At 39.6% G+C, this 18,127-nt stretch overlaps 1 protein-coding gene across 3 annotated transcripts in view; it reads left to right on the plus strand.

The window, feature by feature from the left end:
* mtor (mechanistic target of rapamycin kinase) overlaps positions 1 to 8,488 on the plus strand; it is a 99,811-nt gene extending 91,323 nt beyond the window's left edge. For 2 of the 3 annotated variants that reach the window (XM_040152248.1, XM_040152249.1), the window contains exons 47-58: positions 1,516 to 1,651; positions 1,869 to 2,016; positions 4,127 to 4,249; positions 4,798 to 4,880; positions 4,995 to 5,067; positions 5,156 to 5,230; positions 5,798 to 5,933; positions 6,551 to 6,616; positions 6,715 to 6,795; positions 7,044 to 7,124; positions 7,658 to 7,763; positions 7,917 to 8,488. In XM_040152248.1, the coding sequence (XP_040008182.1) occupies positions 1,516 to 1,651; positions 1,869 to 2,016; positions 4,127 to 4,249; positions 4,798 to 4,880; positions 4,995 to 5,067; positions 5,156 to 5,230; positions 5,798 to 5,933; positions 6,551 to 6,616; positions 6,715 to 6,795; positions 7,044 to 7,124; positions 7,658 to 7,763; positions 7,917 to 7,932 (1,124 nt within the window). In that variant the 3' untranslated portion in view covers positions 7,933 to 8,488. The other variant, XM_040152250.1, reaches the window with a different exon arrangement.
* The last annotated feature ends 9,639 nt before the right edge of the window (positions 8,489 to 18,127 follow it).

Genomic DNA, 18,127 nt, shown 5'->3' on the forward strand with positions numbered 1-18,127 from the left:
TAGGAGAAAATTGCTCAGGCCTTGGCTCTGAACCCATTATACTAGGAAAATAGATTAAAGAATATTTCTAGTCATATGCTTTCAGCAGGCGTGGACCATCACATTAGAGAAAATTAAATTTAAATAAAATCAAACAGACAGTTCCGAGGACACAATTTATTTTTGAAGTCATCAGTCATAGCAAGTGTGTGGATAATACACAAGAGTAAAAATCTTCTTTATCAACAGAAGCAAGATCAAACCAGTGATGAACTTCATACCAAGATGAAACCCAACTACCACAGAAAAACAAGGCTCAATGTCCAGTCAGCTTTGTAGCAAAGAATACGTGGAGTAATAATGCATGCAGGCACAGATCGATTTGTCAGGAATCCTCCCAACACTGTTCATTGGTATTAATTCAGATACAGAAATAAATAATTCTGACACCATATTCTCATGCTATATGATATAAAATACAACACTGAAGTGCTTCAAAAATGGTTCAGCACTATAAAGTCCCCTTGTCTTGAAGCCAAATCCTCAGATTATCAATCAGCAATGTTTCACTCTACTTCACTTTTTTCTACTGGACAATGTGTGATACCTTGTTCTGATGTAGCCCATAAGTGTTACACAACATACTCTGTAAAAGATGAAAGCCAATAAATCAACCAACCTCTGGAGCAAGACTTCAGATTAAGACCTGTCACCCACTAAAGGCCACTTAGATTTACTGTCAGCGCTCTGTCCCTCTAGCAACACTCAACACATTGCTTACTGAGATTCTCAGGGGATAGAACAAGGACTTTCTTTTACTCGTTCCACTGGAAATATCACTTAAATCCGTTAAAGGTATTATGACAATTACAGTGTTGGTGAAATAATTGTAATGTTGTCTTTTGCGAGAACTGAGGATGTTATAAGATGGTGGAACAATTGGATGAGTGACATCATCTGTACCTCAGATAAGTTAAATACATTTTCCTCTCTGTCATGCTGTAAACTTGTTCCTGCTTAAGAGGACTGAGTTGATATCACAGTACATCCAGGAGATGCGTATTTCCCACTCCACTCCAATCCATGTGAGCTGATCAAGACAATGTCTTGGTCGCAATCATCAGACAGAACTTAATATGAACTTCACAAAGTACTTCCAGTATGGAACTTGTGAAGCATTGTGTTAATTCTTTCACAAACCACAATTGGGATTCCTTTTTTCATAGCAGTTATTTAACCACAGTCCCTCATATCCATTGTTTTTGAGTGCCATTCCAAGTCAAAGGGTGACCATGAAGTGAGGCATTATTGGGACATAGCCAAATGTGTGGTTCATATGAAATCATTTACTGTCCACTCAAACTTAGTAGACATTACTTCAGGCTAAGGTAATGGAGATGCAGCTGCAGAGCAACAGTGTAGCACCCTGGAGAAAACAGCCAGTATTTCCAAGTCCAACAATATAATGATTCTTACATAATGCCTTAACCCTTTTTGAGCAGTGTATCAATGTTGTGTTTGTGGCGCCCTCTGCAGGAAGTAATGGCCATGAGTTCATGTTCCTGTTGAAGGGCCATGAGGACCTGAGGCAGGACGAGAGAGTCATGCAGCTGTTTGGTTTAGTTAATACACTGCTGGCCAACGACCCTGCGTCCTTGCGCAAGAACCTCAGGTAGACCCACATTCATGTTGACAGACACACACACACACACACACACACACAAAAACACAAAGACATTGAGGTACAGTACATTTCACACGTCTTAAGCAGATACACTTGCATACTCTCACAACTGTGGACATGAAGTTGAAAAAATAAATTATTGAAACCTTGACAATGGATTGTTTGTTTGCTTGTGTTTTTCTTGGCTGTGGTTTGCCTTCAACAGCATTCAGCGCTATGCAGTTATCCCCCTTTCCACCAACTCAGGCCTGATTGGCTGGGTACCCCACTGTGACACCCTACATGCCCTCATCAGAGACTACCGAGAGAAGAAAAAGATTTTGCTCAACATTGAACATCGCATCATGCTAAGGGTGAGGAACTACTAAGATCCATAAGGTTTCCACCTCCTTTGTTTTAATATTTAAAGTCTCAGTCTGAGTATGTATTTCCCTGAAACATATATTGTTTATTTACAATGTTAGAGCACAGTTTTCTCTGTTTCATCATTTAACTCATTTCATAACATTAAGATGTTAGAAACAGTCACATTCCAAGGATGGATTTTAATCATGCTATCTTAGTAAATACAGATGTATGTGTAAATGAGCTTATGTGCTAACATGTCATTTACTGTTTTGTGTCAGCAGTTGGTCTCGTTCATGAAATTTTGAAAATTTGTAGTTTTCATATCCATCCATACTAAACATGGAATAGATTTGTCAAAGCTGAGGAAGCATCTGTTTTCAGTGATTATATTAATGAATATCAATCAGTCTTAAATGAAAATACATTTGCAGGTCCTTAATTGACACAAATTAACTACATAGTCCTGCCTCAGAAACACCCAGTTAGGCAAATGACACAGACAGTACATACAATCAGTAATCTTCCTCACTAAAATGTCACTACAGAAAGTGAAAGTGTCTCAGAAAACAATTGGGAGCAGAGACCACAGAGCAGGTTAAGACCCTGACATTCGCTGTGCAAAAAGCTTACAGGGGGTAGTTTGACTGAAAAATGTACACTGACAAAGGCGTCCCAGCCGACCAAAGAAACATCAGGGCCACAGGAGAAGGGGCAGGGCTGAAGTTCAAATCTGACTGGTCTAAAATAGGATGATGACATCATGTCCGGCCATGACATGATTCACTGGTCAACTGGATAAAGAAAACAACACTGTTAGACTGTGAGTAGACAAACAGGAAATGTGACCCCCAAGCCCTCTGTCAGTTGTTCTTCCATCACAGAGTGAATTAACAGGCACCAGCCATTACTTGAAAATGGTGACTTCCTTAAAACAAGCTTTTATGCAGATAAACAGTTGATGCAAATTTCCCTGTATACAAATCCTCTTTTTTATGAATGAAAACATGTTTTATTTTCCATTTGCTAATGATGTTTGAGTTATTAATGATGTGTTACATTCAGTTTAAGCCTCCAAAATGGCAAGATATTAAGTTGACCAGTCAGTCAGTCTGGCCATTAATCAGTTTTAAATAAAGAATGAGGAAGATGGGAGAGAGAGACAATGACAGAGTGTAGTCTTTAAGGGTGTGTGTCAAGGTGTTTCTTTCTAAATCAACAACTTTACAGTTAATTAAAGGTAAAGCATCATTCTGGACATTTTCACTTCTACCTCAGGTTTGCAAGGAACTCTTTAATACGCAGCTGCAGGGCCAACACAGTCTTAAACATTTGAACTCAAACAGCAATTAAAGCATTTTCTTTCAAAACAATTAACAGCCTTATTGTAATGGGACCTGCTTACACCCAGTTTCTAATTTTCCATGACCTGAAACACGATTATATTTCAGTCCTAATACAACCTTCAAGTGGTAGTTTTATTAACATGTACGATGTTTTGGACCAATATATTTCCCATTTGATTTCACATTATTCACTGTGGGTAGTTATCAACAGAGACAGTAAACATTCAGCATCAAGAACCCATCAACATCAATCGAACTAGTATTAAATTATCATATTAAGTATCATTAAATATCATCATTAAATAATAAAAAAAACCTTGAAAGCACATCGTACAGTAGCTGTGATATATAGTTAATTAAAGGGGAAATGTAGCAGAATTTCAACAACCACCAAAATAAATAGACATGTATGAACAATGTGTTTGGGTATTAATCACCCTTTTGGAAATTACTTTTGCCCTCTGAGTATGTATTGCACAGCAGCGCAACTGAAATCACATTAGACTCTGCTGTGAAGTAAATAACTTTCACATCAGTCATCATGGTGGTTAAGACTCAGGTTATAAAAAAAGAAACATTGTCCTGAATTCAGTCTTTAAATGTTGCAGTTTGTCAGTAATATCGGGTGGCTTTCGAAATGTCTAAATGTTGTGCACCATGAAAACTGTAGTTTTAGTTTGCTTTTGTATTCGAAATGCAAAATTCATTATCATACCCCTTAACTGGGGTTGAAAGAGTTTAAAGGGGCTTGAATTTCACTTGTGTCTTTTAGATGGCCCCAGACTATGACCACCTGACACTGATGGAGAAGGTTGAGGTGTTTGAGCATGCCGTCAACAACACAGCCGGAGACGACCTGGCCAAGCTTTTGTGGCTCAAGAGCCCCAGCTCTGAGGTGAGATGCTCTGTTTCGTTACTCTGGTAGCACAGGGGAGGATGGTTGAGTATACTTGTTCTTTCAGCACCCATCCTCACTTTTCAGTGATTCAGGGGGGAAATGTCAAGAGTGCTCAGCTATAGAAAAGATAACGTAAAAACTTATAAACTAATATTTTTAGTTGGCTGGATGACTGAGAGTTTTCATTAGATAAAGAGGAAAAATAGGGAGAGGAAAACTTTTTAGCTCTATCCAGTCTCTCAGTCATCACATTCTGATTATTGATGGAAATACAGTAGAAGTGAAATAAAACTGTTGTAACCCATGAAGAATCAGTTTTTCTCTGTCTGTGTCCTACCTTCACACCACTGACTCAGCAAGACTTTACAAACAGACCTTCAAATTGAATCAATTTTTAGGAACATTAGTACCTTGTGTACCTGATGTTCTACATGTTCAGGTGTCGGGAAAGATGTTTCAAGCAGCCTCCAGAGATTTCTGTGCTATTTTCCACACTGATCTGCTCTAGAAGAACTCTCCTAATCCAGATCATGTTTCTCCTCCAGGTGTGGTTCGACAGGAGGACGAATTACACCCGCTCCCTGGCTGTGATGTCAATGGTGGGGTACATCCTTGGACTGGGTGATAGGTGAGCTTCTCAGCCAAAAGGTTGAAGTCTTGTATTATTTCAAACAAATTGTTGGAATAATGACAAATAAACATAATAAGACATTAATCAGGAGATGTTGTTTCCATTTGTCAGGCATCCATCCAACTTGATGTTAGACCGGTTAAGTGGCAAGATCCTCCACATTGACTTTGGAGACTGTTTTGAAGTAAGATGGAATTTTCTTTCAATACGTTCGCCTATAGGTGATTCTTTTTGGTTTATCTGAGACTGACTTTCATTATAACCTTCAACAGGTGGCTATGACCAGAGAGAAGTTCCCTGAAAAGATCCCATTCCGACTGACAAGGATGTTGACCAACGCCATGGAGGTAGGCAACTCTGCAGAATCTTATCCTGTGATAAACACTAAAAAGTGCATGTATTACTATGTGTATGCTAACTTAAAGCAGCTTGAAGGGTGTTTTGTTCGAGCTTGGAGAGTCAAAAAAAATCTTTTTAATAAGCTCTTATTTTTCCAGAGTTATCCAAGTGTTAAAGTCCTCCACATTAAAGCTACAAAAAACTGATATACTGGACTTAAACTGAATTCTGTCTAAGCTGCTTTTCCTTTGTCTTCTCTATTTTGGTCAAAATAATAATTAATCTTTTCCAAGTGTGCGGTGCCTTATCACAAGTTATGACTCACTTTGGCGTTTATTTAATGAGCAAAGAAGAAAAGGAATTCAAATTAAAGCATTAAGAAACAAAACGCAATATTTTATGCAGTAGCTCCCCTACCAATCCTGAAAATACTGGATTAGATTCTACTTCTTACCTACCAAATTCATGGACTTTTCTTACACAAACACAATACAGAAACTGTATCTAAAGTCTTACTGAATGACGCTGTGAAAGCTTTATTTCCATCAGTAAAATTGTAACTGATTGTGTGCCAGGTGACAGGCTTGGACGGTAACTACCGCATCACGTGCCACACAGTGATGGAGGTGCTGAGGGAGCACCGGGACAGCGTCATGGCTGTGCTGGAGGCTTTCGTCTACGACCCGCTGCTCAACTGGAGGCTCATGGACAGTAAGGGGAAGGAAAACAGTAAACAGACAAATTACATGCTGCAGCCGCACATAAGCACGACAGCATAAATGACAATATCAAGGAACTGAATGTGAATGACTTCAGCGCAGTAAAATAATTTTCCACTTGAAGAAGAAACTGCTTTTTCAACTTGGTGTAGAGTGTGGAGCTTTAAATTGAATAACATCAAGCTGAAAAACAAGTGTTGTCCCAGTAGTAAAATGGAAACCTGTTTGGCTCCTATTTGTGAGCGAAATAGACCATGGTTAAACATGGTGGTGTAGACATCTAAAGGTCCTTGTTTAAATTCAAGTGAACAAAATGAATGAATACTTTCAAGGTTGCTTGGAGAAAGACCTTTAATCCACATCAGTAGAAAAGATCAGTTTAACTATAAATGAGCATCATTCTGTTCAATTTTATTTTAAGAAATAATAATCATCCAGGAGTTTTTAGGTGTCTCTTTTGATTGTTAAAAAACATTTATAAAATTGGTTTGTTGTACAAGAATCTGTGTGAAAATTGGATTCTAAAACAACCATTTACAGTACTAATGGTGTGTTTTTCAAGGCTAAAAAAAAAAAAAAAAACACGCATATTACCTGTTTCACCCACAGCAAACATCAAAGGCAACAAGCGTTCTCGCACCAGGACCGACTCGTACACCGCTGGACAGTCAGTGGGTGAGTCTTTGAACTGTAGCTGGAACTGCTTCCTGTTTTCTACTTGATAATGTAAGAAAGTGTCGTTTAAACCTTTGGCCGTGCGGTGTCCTCTGCAGAGGCTCTTGAGAGCATTGACCTCGGAGAGACCACACACAAGAAACCTGGGACCACAGTGCCTGAATCCATTCACTCTTTCAGTGAGTTACCAGTTCATTGTGTCTTTCCACAGATTATTTGTTAGGTTTTCTCTGGTTGCTTTACCACAACAATACCAAGCTCTCTTGCTGTCATAAATGATTGGTGCAGCTGCTGTGCTATTGTAAGGCAGCACTCACATCCACTTTGATTTCCTTCAGCTGCAAAGAGCCTTGGTGGAGAGAGAGCATTTCAAATGTCTTTTTCTTAAGTTAGAAATTGTCGATGCCAGCATGTTTGTTTTTTTTAGTTGGAGATGGCTTGGTACAACCTGAAGCACTCAACAAGAAAGCCATTCAGATTATCAACAGAGTGAGAGACAAACTTACAGGTAAGTTCTGCAACACTCAGCAAGCACAAACTAGATATAAAAGGGGTCAAGACTCTGCAGCTTATGTACAATTATTTTATTTGTCCCTAGAAATTTCTGCAGGAAATACAGATATCTGTTAGCATCATTAAAATTCCTCAAGTCAAATGAAAGGTTTTGCTGTACATATTACTCTCCCCATTCATAAACCATGTAAACAGAGCTGAAATTCTAAATTGCGAAATAAGTATATCACAAAAGATATATTGACTGGTATAAAAACTGTATTTTTTCAGTACTTCAGGGCTGTAAAGAAAAATGTCAAATGGTCAGGTGTTTGATTGATACATGACCGTCTTCAGTCATATTATTATACTGTAGGCTTCCCCACTACACCAGCTCTGTTGAGGGAAAGACTTGCCAGATCTTTAACAATCCTAAAATACCTTGGTGTTTGCTGATTAAAGTCCTTGAAATCTGAAGGGAATCAAGTCTGACCAGGTTGAATTTTCTGGTAAAGGTCTAGTGTTGTGACGAAAGTGTGCTCCCTTCAGGTCGAGACTTTTCTCATGATGAGACACTAGATGTGCCAACACAAGTAGAGCTCCTCATCAAGCAAGCCACATCACATGAAAACCTGTGCCAGTGCTACATCGGATGGTCAGTACTACTTGACATTTTCTGTTTCAGAATTGAGTTAGAGCAGTAATATAGGGCAGCAGAAATCCACCTAAAAGCTGTTTAATATGACTTAGGTCTCATTGTGTCAATACTTGCTTGACTTTGATGAATACTATCTTTTTTTATCTTAAGGTGTCCATTTTGGTGAAGTGCTATCTTCGGTAGCCAAGTTTCACCAAGAAAAGCACTCAACTCAAACCGATATCCACGGAAAGAAGTACTTGACCCACAGTGGAGAGAATCTAAAAATGTTTTTTTGTTTTTTGTTTTTGTTTTTGTTTTTTTGTTCTTGTTTTGCTGTTGTAGAATTGTACAATTTTCCAGTGACATGTTTTAAGTTTATAAGAAAAAGTACCTTAAGAGCTCTGTTTTTATCTGGTGATCATAATTTAACTCAAAATGTAGTCATTGCTTCAAATGACTTTCCCTGCTTTTAACACCGTAATCACTTGCTAAAGGCTTTCTACAGTTGCCATATTGTAATAAGTTATGACATTTCTTACTTCACACACTGTATGCTATTTAGAAACCCATATGTATCATTATGAATTAATGTGACAGATTTCAATAACATGATATGCCTTTTACTAACTCAAACGTTCTCTAAAGGTTACACATGTCAAAATAGAAGTGAAATTTGATTTGATATAATCCTAATGTACTGTATGGGCATTTGTGTGCCAATAAACCCTGTACAGACACCACTGTGCCTGCGCTGTCTTTATTTGACAGTACAGGTTGTTTATTTGGCTGAGCTTGTCACACCTACTGTGGTTAAAAATAGAAAGGGGCAAAAGCATGATGTAAAAAAATTCTTTTAAATCTTTTCTTGTGGGCATCAGACAGGTTTTTTCTATTAAAAGGCAAGGTGCATCTCTCCTGGTTTTTCTTCTAGCACCCACAGAGGGCACTCTGACTCCTAATAAGATTCTCTCAGGAAATACTTGGGAGAGGATGCACACCGAAGGCTAGAAGATAAAACCAGATGAAAACAAAAATTTTGAACATTCGCTTGCCATTTGAGATGAGACTGCTTTTTCTAAGCTCAGTCACTCTATTTATTTTCATGTTAAGACCACAGGGAGATGTAGTCATTTACAGTGAATTTAGTTTCTGACAAATAAAAAACAATTCAGATTTAGCAAATTGCCGAGGCAGCAATGGAGACAACTAATAATTTGGTTTCCTATGCTGTTATCTGGTCAGTGCAAAGTAGTTTCTGTTTTATTTGTGCTCATTGTTATTCCTCTTATTTCTCCATTTATTTCTTCCCTACATTCTCCTCTGAAGGTTAATTACTTATAGATAGTTAAGGATTACGGATCAACAAAAAGCAGTCCATTGATCTCTTCCCTACCGTGCCCACCTCTGCAATGTCACACTCTTTACACATTGGAACAGAGGCCTGGTGATTATCTGTTCATATCGATTGATTCCTCCTCTATTTTCCCTGGCTTTTTTTCCGCTCGCTTGCTTCCTTTACCCCCACCCTGTCACTTTCTTCTCTCCTGCCACCAAAAGCTCATTATTGAAAATGTGACTTTTCATAGTCTTCTTCACCATCTCTATTGTTCTTTCTCACCTGTCTAATTTGTTTGTATTTTTTCAGTCTCTCAAGTCTGTTGAGGGGCAGGCAAGTCAATAGCTTAAGTTAAATAGGCTGCATTGATTGGGAGAGGGATTTAGCTGTTTACCAACTGTGGAAATAGGCTAGGGCCACGAAAAACAGCATGCGTGTCTGCATGGAGCAAGTCAGTGGTGACAAATGATACTCATTGAACAATGCCTCTAAATGTGGGAATGTGAAGGGCTTGGTCATGCCATCAGCCATTAAGTTTGTCTCATGAAGCCATCCAGGCCTAGCACCTTGAGCCAAGAAGTGAGGAATGATTGGATACAGCAACACATTAACACTGGGCCTCAAGCCTGTTGCTCTTGCCTGTTAGTGTTTCCTCCATTCTTGAGCTTGTATTCCTCCACAAGAGCTCCCCTCTGGATGTTATTCCACTTCCTTGCACCCTCTTCAGCTTCTCTTGACCCCTAGAGATTCCATAAGTGCTCTCTCAAACATGACCATGTCTGGTGTGTAGTCACACAAACCAAAGCATGCTCTCAGGATGGAGAGGATTGTAACTTTCCAGTAAAAGAATCTAAATCCTCTTCAATTTCTCAACATGAATAGTCAAATGTTACTCATAAACAAAGAACATTGTGAGTCCATTAGTTTGCTTTACTTACAACTTAACATCCATTGTGACCCTCTGTTCTCTTAAAGTTTCTACAAGAGAAAGTTAGCCTACACCTTGATGTTTCTCAACCAACAAGGTCTGGAAGGAGATCATTCAACCTTGACTGGACAGGTAAAAAACGCTTGATTCATTTTCTTCCCAACAATTCTGCAATGATAAAAAGATTACTTGTACTTCCATAAAGTTGGGGGATTAAAAAAAAGGCCAAAATTGAAAGCTACAGAGGCTGAGATATCTTTACTTTCAGTGCCCAGTTACACCAAATAGCCCATTTTCTGAGGTCCTTACCCTGTCTCTAAAGGTGAGCCCAGCCACCCCATGGAGGAGACTCATTTCAGCCGTTTGCATCCAAGATCTTGTTCTTTCGGCCACTACCCAAAGCTCCAGACCATAGCTGAGTCTTGGAACTTAGATCGACTGGTAAATTGAGAGCTTCACCTTCAGGCTAAACACCTTCTACCCTACACATTGGTCTTGTACAATTCCCACTTTCCCACTGGGGATGCTGCACGAAATCCCCTGTTGTTTTCACGCTCCATTTTACCCTCACTCAAGAACAAGACCCCAAGATATTTGTACTCCTTCGCTTGGTGCAGCAACTCACATCAAACCGGTAGGGAGCAACCCACGGTTTTCCAGGAAAGAAATCAATGTGTATGACTTAGTGGCTACTTGTACTCCCAGCTGATCAACCAACAGTAAGTTAATAGAGTTAAATCTAGGGAATATATTTTACCATCCACTCCTCTCCCTCCCTTGACTGCTAACTATGCTTATCTCTTGTTGAGCTGTTTCTACTCAGGCAGAGAACAGTTGAATAAAATTGGATGATGTGACATCCAATAATGTAATAATAATAATATTGTTTTGGACTCTCCGGCTCTCACATTTCCCTCAAGATAGTTTGCAGTAGAGCCAAAATGAAACCAGAAATTCCATTCAAAATCAAATCCACATTTGTAATAAGGTGAATTATTAAAAATTCAGGTTGCAACATAACCTTACTCTACAATGTTGTGAAATTAATTCGTTATGTTTAGATAGAGAGCGTACTCTTCATTTTTTTAAAAAGTGTAATATAATTGCTTATTTATTATTTAAGTTTTTTCGTCTTTGACAAACGCCAATTCTGGAAAGTCCTACACCACCACGGATAAAACCAACTTGACAGTATGAAGTGAGTTGAGTGGCTAGACAGGGAGGACTGAACAAGAGATTACAGCTAAAAAGTTGGACAAATGACATTGGAAGAAAAAACATGACATTACTGACTAATGATGACATTAGTTTGAGTGCTGCTCAGCTGGTAAATTTTCATGGGAGTTGTAGTTTTTGTGTACCTAACAAATAAATTGTCCAAGATCCCAAAGGGTTCAATTTGTAATAGCCAACGCTGGGGAAGATACTCATGTTTAGAGTATGGCTAGTAAACACCACAAATTTATGTCACTGAGAAAGACGCCCTCCATGAGGGACTGCATCGACTCACAGAAATTACTGGAACAGCAGCCAGCTTGTATGTGGCATCAGGACTTCTAACCTCTGTTGGTCGGTCACACAAATTTACCTGTCAAAGTTCACAAAAGTTGAAAAAAACGTTGTATTTAAGCTCTATTCCCGAAGACTCAGGTGATTTCACTTAAACTATAGAAAATATTATAGAACATTTTTCATAGGCTGATGAGTACTAAAACAATAAGTAAACCGACGTGTTAAATTTGGGAAGTTCCTTTTTAAAACCCAAGGTTTTAAGAAAATCAAAGGAAGGGAAGGTAAAAGTGTGAACAGTAAAATTAATGAGGGACACAATTCATTTTCTCTTCAGGGATCACTGGTGATGTGGGACAGAGCAAAGGTCTCTGCAGCTTGACAGCTGCATCTAATTAAGGTGTCATGAAAATGTATGGTCCCTGTAAAAGTTCGTAGATCTGGTGTGAAGGAGTAGAGCTGGAGGAGAAACTTGCAGAACCTAAGTTCGGTTAGGGGCAGCACGTGGTGCAGTGGTCAGCACTGTCACCTGCGTGGGTTTCCTCCAGGTCCCACAGTCCAGAGACATGCAGGTTAGGCTAATTGGTGACTACATTGCCTGTTTTGTGAACGTGAATGGTTGCTATGTCTCTATGTGCCGGCCCAGTGATAGACTAGCGATCTGTCCAGGGAATACCTTGCCTCTAGCCCAATGTCCGCTGAGATTGCCCCCCCCCAGGAAAAGTGATGTATATGTGCCGAGTGCTAGCTGGATTCACCAAGAAATTCTCCAAAACAACAACACACTCCTTTGCCCTACTATGGTTATCAGAAAACTGTGCGCCCCCACCCCCAACTTTCTCCCTGACATGGCTAACAGCTGTGAGTAGAAAGAGAGAGAAACGATATTGAAGGCCAGCCAGAAGAGCTCGATAGCAGGCTCTGGAGTTGTTAAAAGCAGGAGCCTGCAACCAGGACTTGGGCTGTCTTTGTGCACTGTGGTGTGAAGCAAGTATTGACGAACTTGACAGCAGTTTAGCCCACCTGAGATCTGCTGCTCTCTAAGGACGCTTCAAACATGTTCTCCTGCCAGCTTTAGCTTGTTTACCCTGCCTCTTAATGTTCCCTTGAGTCGAGTCATCAGAAATGTATATGTTTATGTAAACATTTGTTTGGCAAAGACCAGCAGCAAATAGTGGGATAATTTAAGTAGTATGCTCACTTAAATCTCCAGCACAAACATGATCAGTATCTTATGGAGATGAGTGAATGAAAACAAGTTTTTTACATGGAAAAAATAGTTGTTCTTACTGTACTGTAATTTTACCGTGCTGTTGACACAAGAGGAAACAGGCCAAGCAAGGACGAGATGAAAAACTGCCAGTTCAAACTGCATTGGGCATTTTGCATCCTGCCGGCTCCAAATGGCACCAAGAAATAGTGAACTGTTTGAAAAATTACAAGTTTAATACCCAGTGACATCAGCAAATGGCACATGGTATGCTCGTGTTGGTGTTTACCAGTTCTGCTGGTCTATAATGCTTTCCACCAAAAGATAAAGAGATACGGATACAGGACAAGACAGGAAGCGGATCTAACTAGCCTGTACGGGGTTTTAGTTCGCCATTTACACCTGAGCATAACATACCTGAGACCAGAATATATTTGGACTAAATAGTATGCTACATCTCTTTCATGTTTAGTAAAGGGGACACTTGTCTCTAATGCCTTACATTGTGAATTTATACACGTAGTTCAGCTTTAAAGTGGCTAAAATCTATATATTTATAATTACAAAATTAAATGACACCCTGAAAACAATTTTACTGTATGAAAAGGGGTCACTCGTAGTGATGAACCCATAGAGAATCATTACCAGAATCTGCAGTTGCCCTTGGCTTTGTGGGGCTTTATAACCCATTGTTTAGTTGTGCAGCCTGGAGCTTCACTCTCGTAGTAGTATTTTCTGAAATACACTGGCAGACAGCAATGTACACCACTACTGAGAAGAATAAACTACAATCATGGCAATGAAGGCATATGTCGCCCCAGTGTGTTTGAAGCAGTTAGAATAGCTTTTGAATGACATTGGAATTCAATGGCAAATAGGCATGAGCTACTGTTTAGAATGTGGCTAAACAGAAATCACTATTTAGTGGGTCAAATTGGTCGGTTTTAATCCTTTCGTTAGATGTTCTAATAATGATAAAAAGATAAAACTATTCCAAACATATCCCTTAAGTATTACATGTTGACAGTTTCCATAAGTGGAACACAAAACACTTACCCGGTGGTACTTCAACACCCACATACAGTTTACAAGTGTGGGTTTAGAAAAAAACTATATATAAACTATATATGCAAAATATAAGCACATGGTTGGAGGCCTCGCTAGAGCTGAGATGGGACAAAGATGAGGTGACTTGACAGTGATGGGCTGAGTCTGTCATCAAACTAGCAAACACACAAAATGTGTGTTTTCCAGTAGGCCTTAAAGGTAACCTGTGGAGTTTTCTTGTAAATAAACAAAAGTAATGTTTACATTCAGTGTTTCTCACCTAAAGCATTGTTTGTATTCTTAAGGTATATCAAATGTGTTTAATGCTTTTCCTTCCTAAAACATTTTCCTTTTTTTTTTTTTTTTTTTTAAGTCTAAACTTAGAGTATGTGCATCTACTTTGCCCAAGTCCTCGCAAGCAGGCCTGTGGTCTAAAACTCCACATGGTATATTTAATATCTGTACTTTTTCATAGTCACATCCAAGACCTGCGTTAAAATAAATAACAATGGTTTAATGGCTTATGAAAAGAATGTTTTGATGTTGTACTTTGAGGGAAGCTGGTACTTTCTGAACAGATTTAATGGCCCAGGAGCTCTTTTTGGATCCAGCATTAATCGTCAATTAGTGGCTGTGCATCGTAAAAGAAAAATTTTGGTCTATTTTGTACCTACTCTTCTTGCCGGCTATGATGACATTGACAGGTCACCATAATGATTTGGATGCATTTCGATGTAAAAACAAAGGCAAATCCTGGAAACACACACAACAAAAAAGCAAAAAAAAACAAAACAGGTAAGGTATATCTGCACTGGTTCTAGTGTTTGGTGGCACCTTGGTGACAGACCAGCATTTCCTCCCACCAGCATGTATTACCACTGTGTATACCCCCAGTGATATGATTCAGGTCAGGGGGAGGTAAAGGTCCCCATTAGCCGTGAGCCCAGCCAGTTGAGTCATCCATGTCTTCAACACTGTAGCAACACAGTGTTGGGCAGAGGCACAAACAAGAGGCTGTGCTGTTGTCTGGCATTCAAAGGACAGCACTGAGAGGCTGATAATATTATTCCAGACTTGGATATAGTTATTGGACTGTCTGACCAAAAGTTACCCTAACGTTGGATCTGCCTCAGATGAGCTGGCCGGCAGATTGCAGCATAGTGTGGGCAGCTTTCTGCAGTTGTGTGAGACAGCTCCCAGGTGTGAGTGCACGAGGGGGACTATATGAAGAGAGAGGCTGCTTTTTCAGCAAAATCCTTACCTGGATAAATAAAGTTTGTTAAAACATCGTTTGTCTCAGTACTTACTGTAGATGGAGTTGCGGCGCTGGTCGTAGGGACTCATGTTATTCTATTTGACATTTATTTATTCTATTTCAGCTGTATTGGATTGCGTCGAGAGATAGGAGAGAGAGGACCCCGGCACTTTTCACTTTTGCACGCAGTCTAAAAAGTAAAAATCAGCAGAAGACTCAGATCAGATCAGAGGGTTCTGTGACAGTATTTCCACCATACAATAAGTGCATGGTCACACTGATTATTGACTTTAACTATAATGTTCTGTGTGTGTGTGTGTGTGTGTGTGTGTGTGCGTGTGTGCGTGTGTGTGTGCGCGTGCAAAGGCTCCAGTCTTCTTATTTTTTCTTAATTTTCAGGTCTAGGAACAGAATCAGCAAGCAGAAACCCAAAGACTGTACTGAGCTGCAATTGAAACCGAGGCAGTCTCTTGCCAAAAATAAGACCTTGGAAGACTTTGAAAATGTCTTGCAGATTTTTAACCATTAACTGAAGCATACTCTGTATCTTAGAAAGGGTTAAATTCTTCATTTTAAGTAGTCACCTCATTACAATCTATTGTCTATCATGTTGATGTCAGGAGATTCTGCAGGTCAGCTGAGTTGACTAAAGTCACTGTCTTACTCCTACAACCATCTTGGGATGAGAGATGCTTCCTGACTTTATTTATGATGCTATCCATTTGAGGAAAAACAAGACTTTTGGACAGAAATGGTTGCACCTGATCAGAAGCGAGGCTCAGAAACGCTGTGAAATTCCAATGGTGCTATTAAAGACCATCATGTGTGCCAGGAAGGGTCTGTCCTCATCATTACACTCTGTCTAGCAGCCTGAACCTCTGACACTGAGCTGCCATCTTGCGGCAACACAAAATGAGATTTGATGGATTGGGGGAAAAAACTTTTCATTCTTCAGTAATCCAATTTTTTTCAGTTTTAAGATATATTTAGTAGTTTCATTGAAAATGAGGCTCTTTTTTTCCACTGAGCAGCAGCAGTTGCAGCTGAGATTGAATGCCTTGCTCACAGACACCTCAGTGGTGTCAAGGAGTGAGGGCTAAGCTCTGCTCTCTCTTTTTCCCCACCCAGATTTATCCCAGTGGGTCAGGGCTTTGAACCAGCCATTTTTGCATCCTTGCAAAACATGTGGTATTGGGAGCTTGTTGATGTCGTGACAACGTGATGGTGGTGCGGTGTCCTTTAGTCCTTAGTTAGATACGTTGGTGGCAAAAGAGATACGAAGAAGAGAGGCTACCCTCTGTTCCACTGGCTTATATTATATATAACTCTACCCAATCTCTCATTGAGCATTTCTACTCAATCTCATCAGTCTCTCTGAAAAAAGGCACGTGTTCATGAGGTGTTCCTTTTCATGTCCTAAGACAAACTGACAACTGCTGTAGCACTTGATATTAGAGGATGAAATGTTTGTGATTTTAACAGAGTTCAAACAATGATTCATTTGTGAGCCTAGAAAAAAGCTACAGCCCTCATGAAAATTTACCAATTTATCCATTCCTACCAACGCATGTGTTTTTCCAACTTTTTAGTCTTGTCTATACTGTCTATACCTTATCTATGGAGTGAGCCACACAACGTAGTGTTGAGTAAGGATATGGTTCATTGCTGGATTTTTAGTACTTTATTTTAATACAACTGTCAATAGTCAATTTGTCATCAAAATTTAGTGCAAATTTTAACCAAACTTTCAGACTTTAAGATTAACAGTTGTTTGAGCTAATTTCTCCCAAAGCTAATGTTTGCTGCCATTAAACCATTACCACAATGTGGAAAACGTGATGGAAATATGGCATTTATGTTTGTTTCATGTCTTATATTGAGGAAGGCTACAGTTGCCTCATTGTTCAACACAGATCTGATGTTTTTGTCTGCCATTACTCTATAACTCTCCGCTTGAGCGGAAGCTTCAGTGGACGCTGAAGTCACACGCTTTATGTACGTCATGATTTATTCACTAAGTCTGTTTCCACTTCATTTTGTCACATCTTGCAAATTTATTTATTTTTTTAAATTTCCGGCACTTCGCCTCAGGTTTTTTTTATGCGCACACTGACAATATGCATAAAAACAGGTGGATGGAAATGCGCTTAATGTGATTTCGAATGATTTTTCTTTACTTCAGGAACAGAACCTGGAAGTTCTGGTTTCACTTTAGCATTGCTTCCCGTTCGGTAGAGCAGGGATGTACAAGACTAGATGGTAAGACACGGGTAGTATAATTTCTGAGAGAGAATAGGCTAGGACTGTCTGTGGCCTGGCAGAAATTCACACAAAAAAAAATCAGCAAAGTTGAACTCACACTGTAAATTTACCCATCGTTAGCAGGCAAATCCATAAATCACAGCATTTCCAGTGAAACTAATTGGTTTTAAATGCTGTGTTTAATCCAGCCCGAAACTCCAGATCAGCACTCTGTTCATCATGAAACCACTGTAGCCTCAACTTCGTGTTCCTCTTAGCTGGTTGGTCTACTGCTGCTAGTGCCTCTGCCCTTTGGGAAAGCTGTGATGGGTTTATTATTTACAGATATCCTTCTGCATTAACTGTTGAGCTGTTGCGATTTGCATATTTATGGACCATCCTCTTGTCTCGTACAAGTCTGTGGTCCTCGTCTGACCTGTCTCACAGTGTTTTCTCCCACAGGGCTGCCAGGTGAACTGTAAGCATGCTTTTGTGATCACACCATTTTCTGAGGATCTCAGGAGGGTCTCTGAGAGGCAAGAACAATATTAACCCACATGCATGCCACTAGATGCTGTACTGTATGTATTAAGTTACAGTCACGTGACTGGCTGTATGGAGGCTGCCTGCTGCGCTGAGGCGAACCTGATAAAGTGGCCCTGAGCATAGCATGAAGAAAAAGGATAAAAGCTGAGAAAGTGGTGGACTTTGTCACCTTAAGAACTGAGAGCTCAGATTGGACGCCAGTGATTTCAGAAACAGCCTTCACGTCTGATTGTTGAATTGCCCCGAGCCCTTCACAGCCTTGTACCCAATCTTTCAGCCTAAGTAACTTGTTGACGTGGGACTGTCC

This window comes from Xiphias gladius, chromosome 18 (genome assembly GCF_016859285.1).
Source record: "Xiphias gladius isolate SHS-SW01 ecotype Sanya breed wild chromosome 18, ASM1685928v1, whole genome shotgun sequence".
Classification (NCBI taxonomy): Eukaryota; Metazoa; Chordata; class Actinopteri; order Istiophoriformes; family Xiphiidae; genus Xiphias; species Xiphias gladius.